Raw genomic sequence first — 19,532 nt, 5'->3', positions numbered from 1 at the left:
CGAGAAGTCAAAAAAGAAGGGTTTTTATACAATGTGAGGATTGGAAGACATTGATGTATCAGCTAAGTGCACAGAAAACAATCAAAACAGTGACATGAGACATTGATCAGGGGAATTTTCCATTACAAGAGGGAGTCCAATCTGCAGCTTCCTCTTCTCTGTGCGTCACTAACAGACTGTTTGCTCTCTGTTGCTGTTTCACTTCTTATTTTCACAGTTTTTTTACTTGTTTCTGTATTAACTTGCTGCTTCTCCTTCTCGTGCTGCTGCGGTAGCATGAAGTTTAGACTCTTTGCAGCTTCCTTCACCAAACTTTTTTTCCCCCAGTGAGCGTCACCCAGTCTCCGGTCTGACCTGAACCCAGATATCGATCATGGAAGCTGATCAACCAGCACAGGATTAACAGGAGGAGTTTGTTTTGGATTACAGAGCCGATTTGATTCCAGGAGCAGAGATGCAGTGTGTGAGGAGTCTCACTCTGCTCCTCCTGCTCGGTGAGTTTTCTGCTTCGATTGATTTACAATAAACCAGGTCCCAGTTTTACACCAGCTCAGTGTCAGACTGAGCTCTGAGCTCTGCTGCCTGGTTCCAACTGAGCTGGAAACTCAACTTACTCTGCTGGAAGTGCCTACTATCTAAAAGTAAATTCATTCATAAATGAATTGTTGAAATGATGGCACTAAATGGAAACTTACATTTCCTCTTATATTAATATTAAAACACTAAAATGTGACCATGAGGACCTGGAGTGAAGCTACTGTCCATTTAAGGTACTTTTTAGGCTTTTAAAATGTTTGAGTAATGTTTCTATAGACTTAAAAATCCCTTAGAGACTGTGTGAGTCTGTGTTTGTGTGTGTGCTTGTGTGCGTGTGATTGTGTGTGTGTGTTAGAGTGAGTGTGTGTGTGTGAGAGTGTGAGTGTTTGTGTCAGAGTGTGTGTGAGAGTGTGAGTGTGTGTGTGCGTGTGAGAGTGTGTTTTGTGTATTGAGAAGTGTCGTGGCAATTTCTACAATCCCACTACCAACGAGGAAACGAGACGAGTCATTGTCAATCAATCATGGGCTGACAGGCTCAGAGAGCCCTGACAGTGCTGTCAATCACAACACAAACCAGGGTGGGGCGGGACCTCATGGCATTGGCGGGGGGAGTCGCGGGACGGGCTGCTGCTGAGACAGAAACTTAAAATGGATAATAAGAGTAAAAAACGCATCGGGAAAAAAAGCTGAAGTCTCTGGAGGTGGAGGCTGCTAAATGTGCCAAACTGACGGACCTATGTGGTGCCGGGTTCACCAGCCCAGCAGCAGCAGGTGCGCCGGTAGACGAGCGAGGAGGACTCGACAATGATGAGCGAGTGGAGGCAGACATGTGAGCGCGCATTTTCAATTTTCAATACATTCTCCAAACTGGCTCGTTACTTGAGCAGCGGAGGTTGGCGTCGCACGCCTCTACCCACGGCGCACCTCTCTCTCTCTCTCTCTCTCTCACTCGCTGCCCCCTCCCTCCTGAGATGTGCAGGTCCCGGTGGCGTGTTTGCCGTCGGGGGGGGCAGCGCGAGAGGTTGGTCTATCCCTCCGCAGGTTCACCTTCAGAAATCTTGTTACGACTTTTACTTCCTCTAGAATAGGATAAGAGATAGTGTCTTATTTTGTGTGCCTAGATCTGGTTTCCCTTTGCTGAGTTATCATAAGGGGCATTGTGTATCACTCTTGCTACTGATGAGAGGTCCATGTTTAGTGATATTTACAGAATGCTTTAGTGGTTATACTGTGGTTTATTAATGTTCTTGGGCAGACACAAGAGGCACTTGTTTATAGTTAATTCTTTGTTGTCTCTAGATTTAGATCACATTTTGGGTTGTTTTGTGTCTGTATAGGCCTACTATAAAAAGCACTTTGCATTTTTAATTTTAGTACTTGTACTTTTACTTTTGATACTTAAGTACATTTCAACACCAGATACTTTTGATACTTAAGTACTTTTAATATGAGCTACTTTAAGACTTTTACTCAAGTCACCCTGGGCCTGCCCTTTTGGGCTGGGCTTCAGCTGCAGATCTAAAGGCTGCTTCCAGGGGCATGGGGCCCTCAGCCTTTGTTTTTCTTCGCTTCTGCACCTTACAACATACATCACACCTTATTTTCACACATCCAAACACTGTTAACACCACTGACAACAATTACGTACATAATTACAAAAATCCTAAGAACATTATTTGGGTTTAAGTTTTCCACGGGGCTATCCACACTCCTGCCATGCTGCTTTAAGTATATTCTGGATTACTTACTGGCCAGAATTCTGTGTCATTGAAGCTAGCAAGTAGAGCTAGGAGTTCTACACGATGTTGGAGCATTGCATGCTCAATGGTCTTGAATTTGGATATTTTCCACAGTCAGTTTTGAACTCACTTGGTCTGTGCGCTCTGTTAAAAATGATAAGATAAAATAAATGATGTCCATTTCACTGTCCGTTCGGTTATGATGTGTGGGTCCTGGTATTTCTCCTCTTTTTTTTTTTTTTTTTTAGTTCCTTCTGTCTCTTTTTTGCAGTTTCTTCCTTGGTCTGCAACAGCTGTTGGTTGTTGGTATGGTTTTTACACCTTAGTGAGAGCCGTCGTCTCTCTGCTGCCCCGTTCCTCGTCTGTGAGGGAAGCGGGACTCTCTCTCTGGGCCTCCGTCTCAAGTGGCGGCACCTTTCCGAAATGGCTGGCATGTGTCAACCGCTGTAGGTGTGGTGAGGAGCACCCGATGGGGTCCTGTCCATCTGAGCCTCCTCCAGTGGTTCCTGTCCAGGTCCCATATCAGCACCCAGTCTCCTGGTTTCCGGTTATGCAACTGGCCCTCTGCTGGTTGCTGGATTGCTGCATTTACCTGTGTGTATAAGGCTCAACATTTTGGTTATATGCACACAGTACAGACCTGTTCTGGCCCTTGCCACAGCACTTGACCAGTTTGATTCCCAGGGTGAATGTTTTCTCGCACTAACACCTTTGCCACTGCAGAGGCATCTGCTTTACCTGTAGGGAAAACATGTCAACAGCCACATGAAAATATTCCTTTCCTTCACATTGTGGTAGTTCAATTAAACCCATTTGCAAGTGATCAAACGGTTGGCCAGGGGCTTGTTTGTCCTGGCCTCCTGTAGTGTTGCCTGTCAGAAAATTTTAACATTTTGAAATAAAACGTGAAGGAGTAATTTGTGAAACCCGACAATTAAAAAAATCAAAAAAAAACAAACGAAACAACAGATAAACATTTAAAACAGACATTGACGGCCGTCCTCAGATTGACATACATTGTTAAAACATGTACATTCAGCCCTTTTGCAGGCTTCTTTCTCTATGTTGTAGCATGGCTCTGTGCTTCTGCTAATCCTGTGAGAGAAAGGAAAAAGGAGTATCAATCAATTATGACATTTACAGTCTGTGGTTAGTTATGCCGCTTCCTTTGCTGCTGTATCTGCTTGAGCATTACCTGTTGAAAACAGAAAATGGCTCTTAATAGAATTAGGTTGTTGCTCTAGCAGAATGGAAGATACAGAATATGGCATCGACAATCTGACCTCTTGATATCATTTCTGCTCTTAGACAGAGAGGCTGACCCAATGCCAAGCTGTCTAATTTGTTTGAGGAGAAATACGCCCCTTGTACTATACTGTTGTCGGTGACACATGAGGAAGGGCAAGTGACCTGAAACGAGAGGAGAGTTAGGATTTCAAAATAAAACAGGAAGTTACGAGACAAAAACCCCAAGACAAGACAAACCTCACCGCGGTGTGACAGTACCCCCCCCCCCTAGGGCCGACTCCTGACGGCCCAGGCTGGTCAGGGTGGTCCCTGTGGAAGTCTGTAATGAGTGTAGAGTCTACAATGTGACGAGACGGAACCCACTGCCTCTCCTCAGGACCATATCCTACCCAGTCCACCAGATACTGTTTACCTCGACTCCTGTTGCGAACCGCCAGCAACTGCTTGACCTTGTATACAGGACCGCCTTCAATCACTTCTGGGGGTGGCGGAGGGGTAGCGGCTGGAACCATCGAACTCTCCTTGACGGGCTTGACCCGGCTCACATGGAAGGTGGGGTGAACACGGAGGGATCGGGGCAGGCGAAGGCGAACTGCTGCAGGACCGATGAGCTTGATGATGGGAAACGGGCCCACGAACCGCGGCGCCAGCTTCTTGGAAGGGACTTTAAGATGTAGATCTCTGGCGGAGAGCCACACTCTCTGTCCTGGCTGGTAGGCGGGGGCGGGTCGTCTCTTGCGGTCCGCAGTTTTCTTCACTCTGTCCCCTTGGCGAATCAATACCTGCGTGGCGGCTGCCCAGATGCAGTGGCAGCGGCGAACCATGGCATGGGCGGAGGGCACAGACACCTCCAACTCGTTGTCTGCGAAAACAGGGGGCTGGTAACCAAATGCACACGGAGGGCAGTTTTGGCAGAGCGATGAATCGAACCATCTTGGAAAATCTGTCCACCACTGTGAGGACAGTGGTGTTACCTTGAGACCGGAAGCCCCGTGACGAAGTCTACCGAGATGTCGGACCACGGTCTGGAGGGGATGGGAAGTGGCTGCAAAAGACCCATGCGTGACCCGGAGGATGTCTTGTTTCGGGCGCAGACCGAACAAGCCTCTACGTATTCCCGGACCTCCGGTTCCATGGAGGGCCACCAGAACCTCCGGGAGATAGCGAACATCGTTCTTCGAACTCCCGGATGGCAGGAAAGCAGCGTGGTGTGGGCCCAGTGGATCACCTGTGGGCGCAATTCAACTGGGACAAACAAACGATTATCTTGGCACCCACTAGGTGATGGGACCTCACCATTAGCCTGCTTAACCTCATTTTCTATCTGCCAAGTCAGTGCTCCAACCACACAGGTAAGTGGGAGGATCGTTTCTGGGTCCTTGGCAACAGGTTCGGGGTCGAAGAGACGAGACAGGGCGTCTGGCTTGACGTTCTTGGACCCCGGCCTGTATGAGAGAGAAAAAGAGAATCTGTTAAAAAATAGCGCCCACCTGGCCTGGCGAGAATTGAGTCTTTTGGCTTTCTTGATGTATTCCAGATTTTTATGATCAGTCCAGACAATGAATGGATGTTCAGCACCCTCGAGCCAGTGTCTCCACTCTTCCAGCGCGAGTTTGACCGCCAGCAACTCCCGGTTACCAACGTCGTAGTTCCGCTCCGCCTTGGATAGCCGCCGTGACAGGAAGGCACAAGGATGCACCTTACCATCCTGCTCTGACCGCTGGGAGAGGATGGCCCCGACTCCTTCGTTGGAGGCGTCCACCTCTACCACGAACTGTCGTTGAGGGTCAGGCAGGGTGAGGATGGGAGCCGAGGTAAAGCGGTGCTTGAGGATCCGAAAAGCAGCATCAGCTTCAGGAGACCACTGGAACTGCACCTTTGTGGAGGTAAGAGCATGGAGAGGGGAAGCTATTGCGCTGAAGCCTCTGATGAACCGCCTGTAAAAGTTAGCAAACCCAAGGAACTGCTAAACCTTTTTGCGGCTATCAGGTGTAGGCCACTCGACCACAGCGCTAATTTTAGCCGGGTCCATCTGCACACTTCCAGGGGCTACGATGAAGCCCAGGAAGGAGACAGTGTCGGCATGGAATTCACTTTTTTCTGCTTTGACATATAGTTTATTTTCTAGCAGTCTTTTCAGTACCTGAGTTACATGGTCTTGGTGTTTTTTCAGGTCAGAGGAGTAGATAAGTATGTCATCTAAATAAACATACACGAAATGGTCAAGAAAGTCTCTTAACACGTCATTTATCATAGCCTGGAAAACAGCAGGAGCATTTGTGAGACCAAAAGGCATGACTTTATATTCATAGTGTCCACTGGGTGTATTAAAACCAGTCTTCCACTCGTCACCTTCTCTGATCCGCACCAAGTGATAGGCGTTGCGAAGATCCAACTTGGTGAAGATCTTGGCCTGTTGGAGCTGGTCAAACACGGATGACATAAGAGGAAGTGGATAGCGATTCTTTATAGTGATGTCATTGAGTGGGCTGTAGTCAATGCACGGTCTGAGGGAGCCATCCTTCTTCCCCACAAAGAAGAAACCAGCTCCGGCTGATGATGATGAGGGGCGAATCAGACCCGCTTTCAGGGAGGTTTCGATGTACTCCCGCATGGCTGCCCTCTCTGGCCCAGAAATCGCGTACAGGCGGCCTTTGGGAATGGTTGAGCCCGGAATCAGCTCAATGGCACAATCATAGGGTCGGTGAGGAGGAAGTGAGAGGGCTTTAGTTTTGTTAAAAACTTCTTTGATGTGGTGGTAGCAGGAAGGCACAGAGTTGAGGTCCGGGTAATTGGGATCTGCGGCTGGATTGACAGAGATCAATTTAATGTTCGTAACTTCCTCCTCCCAAACTGAGGGGTTCAAACAGTTGCTCACACAGTCCCCTCCCCAGCCCAGGATCTCTCCTGTTCTCCAGTTTATATGGGGATTGTGACGGAATAACCATGGCTGTCCCAAAATTAGAGTCTGTGACGGTGACTTGAATACATAGAAACGAATGTTTTCCCGGTGATGGTTAATGCACAGTTTGAGAGGTGCTGTGATATGTGTGATAGTAAACAGTTCCTGTCCATTAAGAGCTTTAGCTCTGATGGGCTTAGCTAAAAGTTCTGTGCTAAGGCCCAGTTGTTCTGCTAGTTCCCAGTCCATCAAGCTTTCATCAGCCCCTGAGTCTATGAGCGCCTTGAGTTCAGTGGTGGTGTGGTGCATTACCTGGACTGTCGTGAGAGTGCGTGAGGTGGTGCCTGAAACCTTGAATTCACTCACCACCATGGTCCGTTTGGCAGTGCAGGTGGCGACGAGATGACCGGGTTCACCGCAGTAGAAGCATCGGCCCTCCTGCAGACGTTTCTGTCGTTCCCCGGGTGTTAGTCGAGCTCTTCCTAGCTGCATGGGCTCTCCCTCTCCTTCCGGATGGGAATGATGACGATGCTCTGGCGGTGATCGACGGGTGGTTGACCATCCTGGTGCTTGAGTGCGTAGGGGTCTCTCCATCGTTGTGGGTCTCGGAAGACGTTGCTGCCTGAGTTGACGGGTTCTGTTGTCTGTCCTGATTGCGAGTGCGATGAGTGAGTCGAGATCTGTGGGTAGGTCCAAGGGAACCAGAAGGTCTTGGATAGGAGCTGCCAGCCCCTTCAGGAACACGTCGTATAAGGCCGTTGTATTCCAGCCACTCTCCGCCGACAAAGTGCGGAAACGGATAGCGTAATCACAAACGGAGTCGCTGCCCTGTCTCAGCCCGCTCAGCTCCCCAGCTTTCTCCCGGTCGGTCGTTACCGGGTCGAAAGTTTTCTGCAGCGCCGCTTCAAAGTCTGTGAGGGATTGGCAAACTGGCGAATCCCGGGCCCACTCTGCCGAGGCCCATGCCTTGGCTCTTCCGGTAAGGTGGGAAATCATAAAGGCAATCTTGGCTCGGTTAGAAGGAAAAGCATTGGGGTTTAGTTCATAGTGTATGGAGCAGTCTATGAGAAATGTTTTGCATAATCCTAATTCACCAGCGAATCGTGCTGGTGGGGCTAACTTGCATCCCGCTCCAACGGCTGGCACAGTCAGGACGGGAACCACGGGTGTAGGATCCGCTGCTACTGGAGGGTCGGGTGCTGTAATTGTCATCTGCACCAGACAATCGTTCAGGCTCTGAAGTTGTGTCGAGAGAATCCCCATCTGGGATGCCATAGCGGTCTGGAATTCCTCCTGACGGGAGAGCCGGGCTTCTTGAGCTTGCAGGACTGCCGTGAGTTGTGTCATCCCTGCTGAGTCCATACTGGCCGAAGTGTAATGTCAGGCCTGGACTGGAATGAGGACTCAGAAGCAGAGAATATCACGTACCAGCACACTTTATTGATTTCAGAACCTCAATGCAGAGTGACAAACAAGAAGGCTATGAAAATCTCACTAACTATATCTATATAATAATATAATACTTGGCAAGTAATAACTGGGGAAAAAGAACTTCCTAATAAATACAAAACATACACTAGAAAAAGAAAAAGCTTTTAAACATAAACCACTCCCGAAGGAGGACAAACAAATGGCAAGAGCAAGAAATCAAAAGCGCTCCCGAAGGAGGAAAACCAAACTACTAATAAATGGGGCAAAAGAAAAGGCTCACCTAAACAGGAGGCTCAACAAACTAACTAAATCTCTCTTAACATAAATCGCTCCAAAAGGGAGGAAGAAAAACAGTTTACAAAACAACACAAAACAAAGCTAAACTGGAAAACTTTAACAAACAAAAAATCACTCTCAAGGAGGAAACAGAAAACAACTTACGTGGCGTAGCAAGAAACTCTTTGGCAAAAACGACAATGACTGTGGGTAAGGCTTAGGTGCACGAACAAGAACGAAACACTTCGGCACAAGACAAAGGGGAGACGCAGACTATAAGCACATGAGGGTGAAGGGAACAGGTGGAAACAATCAGAGACAATCAGACCGGTGACACATGAGGAAGGGCAAGTGACCTGAAACGAGAGGAGAGTTAGGATTTCAAAATAAAACAGGAAGTTACGAGACAAAAACCCCAAGACAAGACAAACCTCACCGCGGTGTGACATGTTGCACTTCTTGTAACTCTGAAGAGTCAATGTTTAACTCCAAACCTTTTGTTTAAATTTAGCAGTTTGTTCTAAATACACAATTCGTTTTCCCCCAGAAAAGTGCCCTGAAATGGGCATCTGTATGTTTGCATTTGGGATGAATATTTAATTCCTTCTCCCCTATCCTCCCATATACAATATAGTGAACACTGAGTGACCATGGGTGCCAAATTTTCCACTGCACATGATTTGTTTTAGCTAGAGACACATGTGGTGATGAGTTAAGTATATTAAAGAATTTGGCTATTGTGGGGGTCAACACAACAGTCAATGCGTACCATGTATTATCGTAATACAACCAATAACTAGTAATACAATCTTTTTTTTTTTAATTATTTTTTACTCTGTGTCTGGTCCTTCACTAACTGTGGCTGTGCAATGTAAACAGATGCTTGTATGACGCTGTGTGTATATGTGCTATTTCAAGCAGATCTGAGGCTATGTACCTGGGCCCAGAGGGTAACAGGTAATGTTTGCGTACCTGGTGACTGATTTGCTTATCCATGCTTTCTAAAAAACAGTTCTTCAATTGTTGTTCGTATGGAGCAATGTCTGGCACTTCACTGGAAATCGAGTGCATCTCCTCTGGTGATATGGGACTGAGTCCATCAGACCCGAGACTGTCTTGTGCCGCGATGGTTGCAGCGGTCTCATCCAAACTCTGCTGATATGCGGGCGGAGGGGATGCTGTGCCTGATGTGGAGCGTCCTGTTGAGGCAGACAGTCGTTGGAGGTCTCGGTATGAGATAGCAGGCTGTTGGTTCAGGTGGCTTTGATGAGCGGCTGAGGCAGGGAGAAGATCCAGTTCTTTCTGTTAATGTGAGAGCTGAGGATATTGATTAGTTTCCCTCCCCTCCCTTTTTTCAGATTCAATCCTCCACATCAAAAATGCTATCCAATTAATTTTGGTTTTACCATTCATTTTCTCATGTTTTACCAATTCATCTTGTAGCGCCTGTATTCGATTTATACTAAAACTTCCATTCTCAGGAAATCCAAATTTCTCCACCTTCACCAGAAGCTGTTTACAGGAGTCATCACCATGTATCTCAAACATCATTTTTGCACATCCCATTAGATCACACACTTCAGTCTAAGGTTTGCTGTTAAGTTTCCCCATTTCAATAAATTCGCAGTCACTCACTTACCAGCAAATATAAAGTTATGTCACTGCATCTCAGACGTCAGTTTGTTGGTTCTTCAATACTGTATCCTCCGTCGGAAAAAATAAATTTAAAATCCGTATCAAACAATCTTCATTCCAAAATCTCACAAGCAGCCTCTTCTCACACTTGAAGTCGATTACAACTTGCCCTACAGGAGAGGTAGACTTGTGGTTATTGGGCAACTAACAATCCCTCACCAACCGCGCGCAGTTTTAAACTTGGTCTTGAAAGTGGTTTGAAGCGTGAATGAGTTAGGATCCCGGATCGAGCCCCCAAATGTCGTGGTAATTTCTACAATCCCACTACCAACGAGGAAACGAGACACAAATTTCTCTTACAGTATCGTCACCTTTAATGCTCGAGCATGGTGCATACCACAGGGTTTAGTTTGTAATATGCACCCAGATAGAAAACAGTTCTTTGGTTTTGTACATTCGGCTAACTCATCCCATACTGGAGGGGGTGTGTTTAACAGTCAAAGGTTGAGATCCTCTGATGACATGAATACAACAATGCCTAGTCAAGAGCAATCGAGCCAATATACATTCAGTAGTCTACAGGAAACACAGCATGATCAAAGAGAGGAAACAGACTAATATGCATTTAATGGCTACAGAGGAAATTTAGGTTACAGTGTGTAGAGATTCAATCATGATCAATCAAAGGGGAAATAAACATTTTATTATGGTCAATTTCCTTTACAGAAGCCTGAGACCAGATGATGAGCAAGATTTGACCAGAAATTGTATTTTTTATGATTTTCTTTTGTCTTGTGAATTATTTGATAATTTTAAACCTACATAAGAAGAATCAGCTTTTCATTTAGAACCATACGTCACATATCTCTTATGACATCAAATCTCTCTTCTTCTGCGTCCCTCCTCAGTGGTGAAGGTGCACAGTGACTTTGTGGAGCCTCCTCAGCCCCACACCTCCATGCGCTCCCTGGCAGAGAGTCAGACCAGGCTTCCCTGCCACTACCAGGCGGTGGGGGGGGAGAAGGTGGTGCAGGTCACCTGGTACAAGGAGCTCGCGGACGGCAGCAAGGACCAGATCATCAAGGCCCACTTCTCTGAGGGCCACACAGGTACGACCTGCAGAGTCTGGGCTCCTGTGGAGGAACGTTCCATTAGTGTTCTGTGTCAGTGTTCTTTATTTAGATGTGATATGTGCACAATATTAACTTCCAGCACCCCCCCCCCCCCCCCCCCCATGACCTTCAAAGCATAAGTGCTTTGACAGATGGAATATACAGTATTCTGTTAATTTAAGCCCTGATCCGTCTGTGTTCTGTTCTCAGAGTTCGGGCGTTACTCTGGTCGGGTGAAGTTCGAGAGCAGCAGCCCCACAGAGAACTCTGCTCTGCTCATCCCCAGCACAGAGGAGTCAGATGAGGGAATCTACATCTGCCACATCTCCACCTTCACTCACGGAAACTTTGAGAGGCACATCACTGTCACTGTCTTGAGTAGGAAAGACTTATCCTCCTCTTCCTCCCTCTTCCTCTCTCTTCCTTTCTCCTGTGAAACAATGAGAGCCCATCCCAGAAACCAGCAGATTTTTTCTATCTGATTCAGGATGTTTTAGGTCTTTCATATATTTTATTCTTACCGGATTCTTAACCTGACTGTTCATTACCAAAACATTGTGTGTATTCCTGGTTTTAATTTATCTAATTACAGTCAATTTAGATCATTTTAGGTCAAGACAAATTAGCTTTGAGCAGGAATCAAGTATCAATTAAATCTAAATGACATATACCCCTGGCTACAGGAACATGTTCGGGTAATCATTTTAATAGATTGTCAGGAATGAGGTTTTTTAAACAATGTTTTTATTGTAGTTTTAACAAGTAGAACACGTAACAACTCATATGAAAATATAACATGATATGTATTGATACAGAAAAATGATATTGCAGCATAGAGAATAAACTTGGATTTTACCAGAGGTAAAAAAATACATATTTGTATATTATCTTTTTCCACAAATAGGTAGAAGTTGTTTATTTGGATGAAATTATGATTTTTTTTTGTACCCTATTTTTATACAGAAATTTTCTAAATGGTTTTGTATTTATATAGCGCTTTTCTAGTCTTGACCACTCAAAGCACTTTACAGTACAGTTTTACATTCACCCATTCACACACACATTCATACAGTGCATGTAATCGCAGCACTTTGTTATTCTATGGGGATAGACAATTTGCAAGGTGCTTTACTGGTGAAAATCTAATTTAAAATACTTATTATATGGCTAATTTTAATACAAGGCTTATTCTGTACAGATTTAGCACATATTCAGATGCTATTTATCTGGAAGACTAATAAACTGCATGTTTCAGTTTCAAGTCACTGAAACAGAAAATATAATTTGATTCTTAAAAGAAAGTACAAGCTGTAAGTAAATGCACCTGAAATCCTAAAGTCTCCATGTTCTCCCTCTTCTCTCAGTTGTATCGTTCTACTCCCTGGACCCTGTCATCCTGAAGGAGGGGGATTCGTACCGTTTGGTGGCCACTTGCAAAGCAGTGGGTCGCCCGCGTCCCCATCTCTCCTGGGACACCGACCTGCCGGGCAATTCCAAGAAAGACATTCGCGAGGGCGGCTCAGTGTCCAGCTTCTTCTTTCTGCACCCGCTGCGCAGCATGAACGGCAAAAAGCTGGACTGCTTGGTGAACCCTGGTCTGAACGGGTCCCGCAGGATCTCAAACCTCCTGGAGGTTCAGTGTGAGTACCATGAGGATGATGAGGATGATGATGATGATGATGATGATGATGATGATGATGATGATGATGATGATGATGATGATGATGATGATGATGATGATGAGGATGATGATGATGATGATGATGATGATGATGATGATGATGATGAGGATGATGAGGATGATGATGATGATGATGATGATGATGATGATGATGATGATGATGATGATGATGATGATGATGATGATGATGATGATGATGAGGATTGTTCTGTATGACATGATATGATACAATACAATGCTTGATTTGAGAGATAAGATACAATATGATACATCCCTGGAAAAGGTTGTTGTTAAAGAGCAAATTCGATTTTCTTTATCTTAGCTCACATGGTAGCACAGGCGCCCGCAGATCCAAATATAAATCCAGATCTAGTCAATTTATATGTGGGTTTTTTCTACTTTCATATTTTGTTATGTTGCAGAATTATACAAATAAGACAAACCATTTTTGGGAAATATATTTAAAAGGAAACTCTGTGTGTCTCTGTGTCAGACCCCCCAGATGCCACCATCACCAGTGTCTCAGGAGACTGGTTTGTGGGTTTGGAGAACGCTGAGCTGGTGTGTGACAGCGGAGGAAACCCCAAACCTCAGGACTTCACCTGGACACGGTACCGTCCTCCGCCTGCGTGATGCTCTCACTGTACATAACCGTATCTCTGGTTTAACTCGGTCTCCCTCTGCCAGCAAGACTGTGACAATTACATGCTAATTCCCCCCAGGGTAATACTATCTGTGCGGCTAAACTGCTCTTTACATGGCACCCTAACCCTAACTCTAACCCTAACCCTAACCCTAACCCTAACCCTAACCCTAACCCTAACCCTAACCCTAACCCTAACCCCTAACCCTAACCCTAACCCTAACCACTGATGCCAACACAAGAGATGAGCAGAAGCCACCAGATATTAATTTCCTTAAAGTGGAAGGCAGGTTACTAAAGTCACAGCTATTGTTTTTCTGTGTCTCCAGTGAGTCACAGGTTTCTGTTTCTGTGAATTGATGGTTGACTTGTCTGATTTCTGTGATTTCCCACAGGAGGGGAGGAGCTCTGCCAGATGGGGTGTCCGTGGTTGGAGGAAAACTCGTCTTCGGGCGGACCCTCCGCTTGAATGACAGCGGGGTCTACGAGTGTGTAGCCAAGAACATTGCAGGAGTAGGAAAAGCAGAGTATTCAGTGACAATAGCAGGTGAATCCCACAGGCCTCAGCCTTGTTATTCATTGAGACCACACAGGAGTAAAATTAGGTTTTTGTTTTATTAGTATTTTAGAAGGAGAGAATTAGAGAAGATTGAAACTACAATTTGAGCTTTAAACTAACTCTAAATCTAAATCCTGAGCATATTGTCATTTTTATTTGTGCAGATTTGCGGCCCCCTTGTGATGGATTGAGGGTGTGAACAAACGTTAACTCATAAGGAGTACAACTGCTGCATATAAATTTTATTTGTGTGTGAAACCCATTAACATTTAGTCTTCATCATTTTGCTTTCAGAGTCATCTCAGCGTAAGGGTGTCCCCTCCCACACCCTCCTGATCGTCCTCGGGGCCGCGGCCGTCCTGGTCTTGGTCCTGATCATTGTCGTTCTGCTCGTCAACCGCCATCATCGCCACAGAAACAGAAAGCTTGAGAGGCAGCTCACTGCGAAAACGTGAGCGGACACATGAGAAAAGGCTTCTTATGCATAGTGTTAACTGTGTTAAGAACTTAATTGTGATCGTATAAACTCTATTTCAGCTATTTACACATGTTGACCTTTCCCGGGAAACCTCTAAATGTGTTCTCTATTTTCCCTTAGGAAGGAAAATGAAAAAAACTCCAGACAAAGGAGCCTGAACGTTAACGTCATAGTGCAGGTAAAAAATACTAAGAGAGAACAATAACCTTCAGGGTGTCGACAAGGCCAGGCGTGGCCGGGGTGGAGCCGCTGGCAAGTCAGCAGCTACGTCTGCCGTGGAGGCCGATGATTACAGGCTGCCCCCGCTTTAAACACTTAGCATGCTGAGTTCATAAACTCATACTGATCATGTTCTTGTGTTCATGTTCAATAACCATCTTTCACTTTTTTTAAATGTTCCAGCCTGAAGATTTCGCCCTGCTCAGAGTCGACAGCCAAATGTCCCCGGTGAGTTTCTCAAAGGGAATAATAATAATAATACATTTAATAATACACTTTAGTAGTGGAGTCCTTAGACATAGTTGTTGTCAGTGTCGTGACTGTCTTCTTGCAGCCTGCAGGAGCATCCCATCTACATGAGCAGCCAGTACAGGCTGGGCGGAGAGTGGAGCTGGACGAGCTGGGACGTCAGATCGTCTTGCACGATGGCAGGGAGAGCCTGAGACAAACGAGGATGGACGGAGAGGAGGAGGAGCACAAGATGATGGTGCAGTCGTTCCAGTTGAGCTGCAACAAGCCACTGGTGAGTTTTTCAAAGGGAACAATAACAATAGTACATTTAATAATACACTTTAGTAGTGGAGCATAGTTTTTGTTTAGAGGAGTCCTTGGAGACAGTTGTTTTCAGTGTTGTGTCTTCTCTCCGCCTGCAGGAGATAACCATCTACAAAGCCAGCCAGTCCCTGCCGTGCAGGAACTCGGGTTTTCCGGTAGAACTGGATCAGTACGAGCAGGGATGTCAGGACGTCTCGAAAAGACATACCAGAAACATGTCGCTGGTATGTTTGCGTGATCAGTGTTGACATGTGTTTAATTTGTAATATGTCACATGGTGTTGTGTTGTATTTGCTTCATCCCTCTCAGACGTTGTCATGGAGACAGATAATAGGATGACCATCAAAAACTAACACACCCGTGACGCTGTGGCAAGACGTCTACATTCCATCAGCTGTTTAATGTTTGTTTAGTATCACAAATTATTTCTCAGGTCCACTTTCAAGTTATCAACTTTTATTTCATCCATGAACAAATAGTACATCATGTTACATGTACTAGAGGGACTGAAAAGTACCTCCACCCTAACCCCATCACAGCCTTATGTGCTTATGTTTAATCCATACCCACTTTAACACTTGCCGTCACTCACAGACTTTTAGAAGTGGTCAACGACAAAGTTGGAAAATGTTTCATTCAACAAACGTATTTCTGCCGCCTGCAGGAGATAATCATCAACGGAATCAGCTGGTACTCGATGGGCGGGAAGTGTAATTCTCTGGACATGGGGAAGCTGGGACTATGCCAGGGAGAGCCTGAGACAAACGGAGATGGACGGATTGATGGAGGAGCACAGGAGGAGGGTGGAGACGTATTTGAAGAGCAGCATGTCGCTGAACTGTAAACCGGAATACGTAAGCAGTTCTCAAAAAAAACGTAGGCAATCAATTACCACATTTCTTTCATAAACTCAAAAGTGTCAGCTTTTGAGAACTTGAATATTTGGAGTTCAAGTTCAAGTACTTATTGATTGCAGTTAAATTAAATTACTGATTAACCCAACTCAAATATTTGCATTGAAAACAATTAAAAAATAACCATTTGCAAAACTCATTGTAATAAGTTAACAGAACTTAGAATAAATTAGAGTACAGAAGCCAGGTATTTTGTGTTCAGTAAACTCAATGTTTATTAGTTCATTCTAAACATTTCATTACTTACAAATGAAAAACATTGACTTTGTGAAACTCAAAAACAATCTCTTGAAACTTAAAACATTTGTGGCAACTGATGCCTTAATTACATCGAATACTCCTAAATTGAAAAACATCAAATTCAAATTATTTTTTCTAATCAAAAGACTGGAACAAAAGGAATATTTAAAAAGACACCCTGAAACTTGTGTGGACTCCAACACTTCACCCACCCCTCAATCGGCATAGTTGTGAGTAGATAATGAGTGAATTTGAATTTTTCAGGGAACTATCCCGTTAATTGAAACACTACATATCACAAAAAAATAAGGGAACTTTGCCACTGGATGTCAAATCAGTGCTGATGGTAAATGTAGTTAATTGATGCAATAAATTCCTCAGTGTGTGCCATACACTGAGCCATAAGTTTGTGATTTCCTGCTGGAAAAACTGTTCTTCCTGGATCAGTAATGTCACAGTGATGATGTTGGTGTTCAAGAAAGTGCATCTTGGTACATGTAAGCACTGCCTTCATGGCTCTGTGAGCGGGAGAACACATTTTTCCCTCTTTCTTAACTAATATAGCAGCACTAAGGAATTTACAGTATAGCTTTTTTGCTCTTCACTTTTTTACTGAATGAACATCTAAATAAATAAAAGGCATTTTTCCCTTTTAAAATATACAATTAAGTATAAAGGCAATGTGCACTTTGTGCAATGTGGCTTAAAGCCTGTTGCGTAAAGCAGATATTTGAACATCAACAATCGAGCCGTAGTCAACAGACAATAAAACATTCAGAGCTTGAGTTCTACAAAAAATACATCCTCAAATAATTGTTGACTGTCCTCAGTCCTTCAACAATTAACACTCATTCAGACCAAGTAAAAATGTCTGAGTGTATTCAATGGTGTATGTCAGTCTTTTGGGATAGTTGATATGTAGCACATAGATCAGGCTGAACATTACCAGGAAGGATTCATCAAGTCTTGGGAGATTCTCACTAGGTGGTAATGAACTGGACTCATGGCATTGTTGCTAATAGTTGTAAGGAGAGCCACTGATATTATCGGGTTTATCCAAATAATACTGAAAGAATTGGAGAGGGAGAGAGATCTTACACTAATCACATCCACTGAAACACCATGGATATCTAACAAAAACACAGTGGCAGTTTTATAGAGATTTTGATTAATGTGTAGTTCTTAATAAATACAAATAGACAAAAATAATCATTTCCCATTGCACTAAGTGTGTGAATAGTCATCTTGGAGGCATGGTAGTGGAGTAACTCTTGAAAAGTGGCTATGTTTAAATAAAAGTGTCCTGGTGGTGAAATAAGATGAACTTAACTGACAGTGTCAAGTCATATCAGGGGCAGCCACCTGAAAACACAAGAAAGAACAATTTTATTTATTTATGTTTAATTGAAATTTTTATCCATCTGTCTATTTACCTATATATTTTTTGCATATGTTTGGCCTATAGGGGCTAGAGTGGTCGTCCTCAAACAAGAAGGTTGGCGGTTCAATCCTCACTCTTCCCCATCTGCATGCCGAAGTGAACTTGGGTAAGTTACTGAAAAAAGAGCTGTTGTATGTTTACATTGTTACCTGCAACAAGAGAAAGACCAGAAAAGACTTTTACCCCGAGGACTAGAACATGGACATGAAAAAGGAGACGGGGACAAAACATGCAGGAGATGCCAGAAAAAACTTTTATCCCGAGGACCAGAACATGGACATAAAAAAAAAAGACGGGGACAAAACTTGCAGGAGATGCCAGAAAAAACTTTTACCCCGAGGACCAGAACATGGACATGAAAAAGAAGACGGGGACAAAACCTGCAGACGATGAACATGTTTTATATCCATCCAGTGTTTTCTATGAAAGTGAAAAGACAAAAAACCTGATGTGTAAATGTTGAAATGTTTTATATCCATCCAGTGTTTTTTTTTATAAAAAAAAGACATAAAACCTTATGTGTAAATGTTGAAATTTTTATTCATAAAAGTACAGCAAATGCAATTTTAAAAACAAAGTCATGGTTATTTTGTCAAACCTGGGACAATTTAGCTTATTTCACCTTGTGTTGGAGGATAAAGGGCATCGCAGCGGCTGTATTAGATTGTAGAGTTTCCTCGAACCTCATAAAGGTGAGATAACTGGATACAAGTAGAAAAAAGTGGATTCTCACAGAGTGGAGTGAAGACTTCAGTAATGTTACTGAACCTCTGTAGTAGAGGAATAGTTTAATACGTTAATTTGTTTTCTTGCCAAGGGTTAAGATCATTTCAGTACAACCTGTGTCTGTACGGTGAATATAAGGGTAGTGGGCTTTAGAGGTGTTTGGTAGATGGATGCTAAACTAAACCAAACAGCTGCCGACCCAAGCTTCATATTTACCATACAGACAGTAAAGAAGAATAAAGTGGTATCAAAAAAGCAAAATGGATATATTTCCCCAAGTGAACCAGGCAATTGAAAGGGAATGAGAAAACTATAATGACAGAGACATCAGAGTATGTGATCAAACATACAGAGTTTTGCTGTCCAACACCTTCTGATGCAGGTACGAGCTCGATAAGTCGACTTAGTGATTAAACCAGGCTACATCTGCTAGTCAGCACCAGAAATAATAGACGACAACAGATTAACAACTCTGTTAAATGGACCGAAGGCTGTTGGTGCTGCTAACGTTAGCCACTCTTGACAATCCAGTACGACATCATTTTCCCACAGATGCTGTGACCTCATGACATATGGCTCAATTTTGAATGTTTTCTGGAGTCGAAATTTAAATTTAGATTCAATCGAAAGTAAATTAGTTGTCGAGAACAGTTTTCTGAGCCACAGTGACTCATTTCAAATCGGCCAGATATTAAATAACAAATTGTATCATATTCTAAAGCGTTAAAATGGTCTGTGTGTAGGATTTAGTGGCATCTAATGATTCAGCCTGCAACCAGTTCAACACACTTTGTCTCACGCTCCCTTTCCCGGCTTGTAGGAGAAACTACGGTGGCCTTTAAGAAAAATAAAGGTCCTCTCAATAGCCAGCGATTGATAGAAAGATGGCAGAGCAACACAGCACACCTACTCCTTATATATGTATATATATATACAATCCTAAGATACCCAAAACACAGCAATAGTTTCAGATGCTTATATATTAAGGCAAACCTTATAAATATTAAAGTTTATATCTGCAGGTAGAGCTCCTGAAATCCAACACACTGAACCTTTAAGAAGTCAAAATGCTCAGCTGGAGACCCCTGCGTGTTTTTATTAATCTGATTTATCACTTGAGTTTAAAAATAACAAAGCTAGGTTACAACTTTCTTTTGTTTAAAGTGAGTGCACAGTCATATCAGTCAGCTACATTT

The 19,532-nt window shown here is 43.9% G+C and overlaps 1 protein-coding gene across 1 annotated transcript; it reads left to right on the top strand.

Moving 5' to 3' along the window:
* Nucleotides 1–343: 343 nt before the first annotated feature.
* On the top strand, nt 344–18,089 carry LOC133017956 (nectin-4-like). The gene is made up of 13 exons (XM_061084226.1): nt 344–494; nt 10,677–10,877; nt 11,091–11,258; nt 12,245–12,520; nt 13,055–13,172; nt 13,600–13,751; nt 14,058–14,214; nt 14,362–14,419; nt 14,644–14,688; nt 14,795–14,983; nt 15,114–15,239; nt 15,680–15,891; nt 17,635–18,089. Exons 1-12 carry the CDS (start codon nt 455–457, stop codon nt 15,857–15,859), a joined length of 1,710 nt encoding a protein of 569 aa, XP_060940209.1. The 5' UTR covers nt 344–454; the 3' UTR covers nt 15,860–15,891; nt 17,635–18,089.
* Nucleotides 18,090–19,532: the final 1,443 nt, after the last annotated feature.

The sequence above is a fragment of the Limanda limanda genome, chromosome 13, assembly GCF_963576545.1.
Source record: "Limanda limanda chromosome 13, fLimLim1.1, whole genome shotgun sequence".
NCBI classification, from domain to species: domain Eukaryota; kingdom Metazoa; phylum Chordata; class Actinopteri; order Pleuronectiformes; family Pleuronectidae; genus Limanda; species Limanda limanda.
Note: the sequence above shows the minus strand (reverse complement) of the source record. Positions and strands in the feature narration are given on the sequence as shown.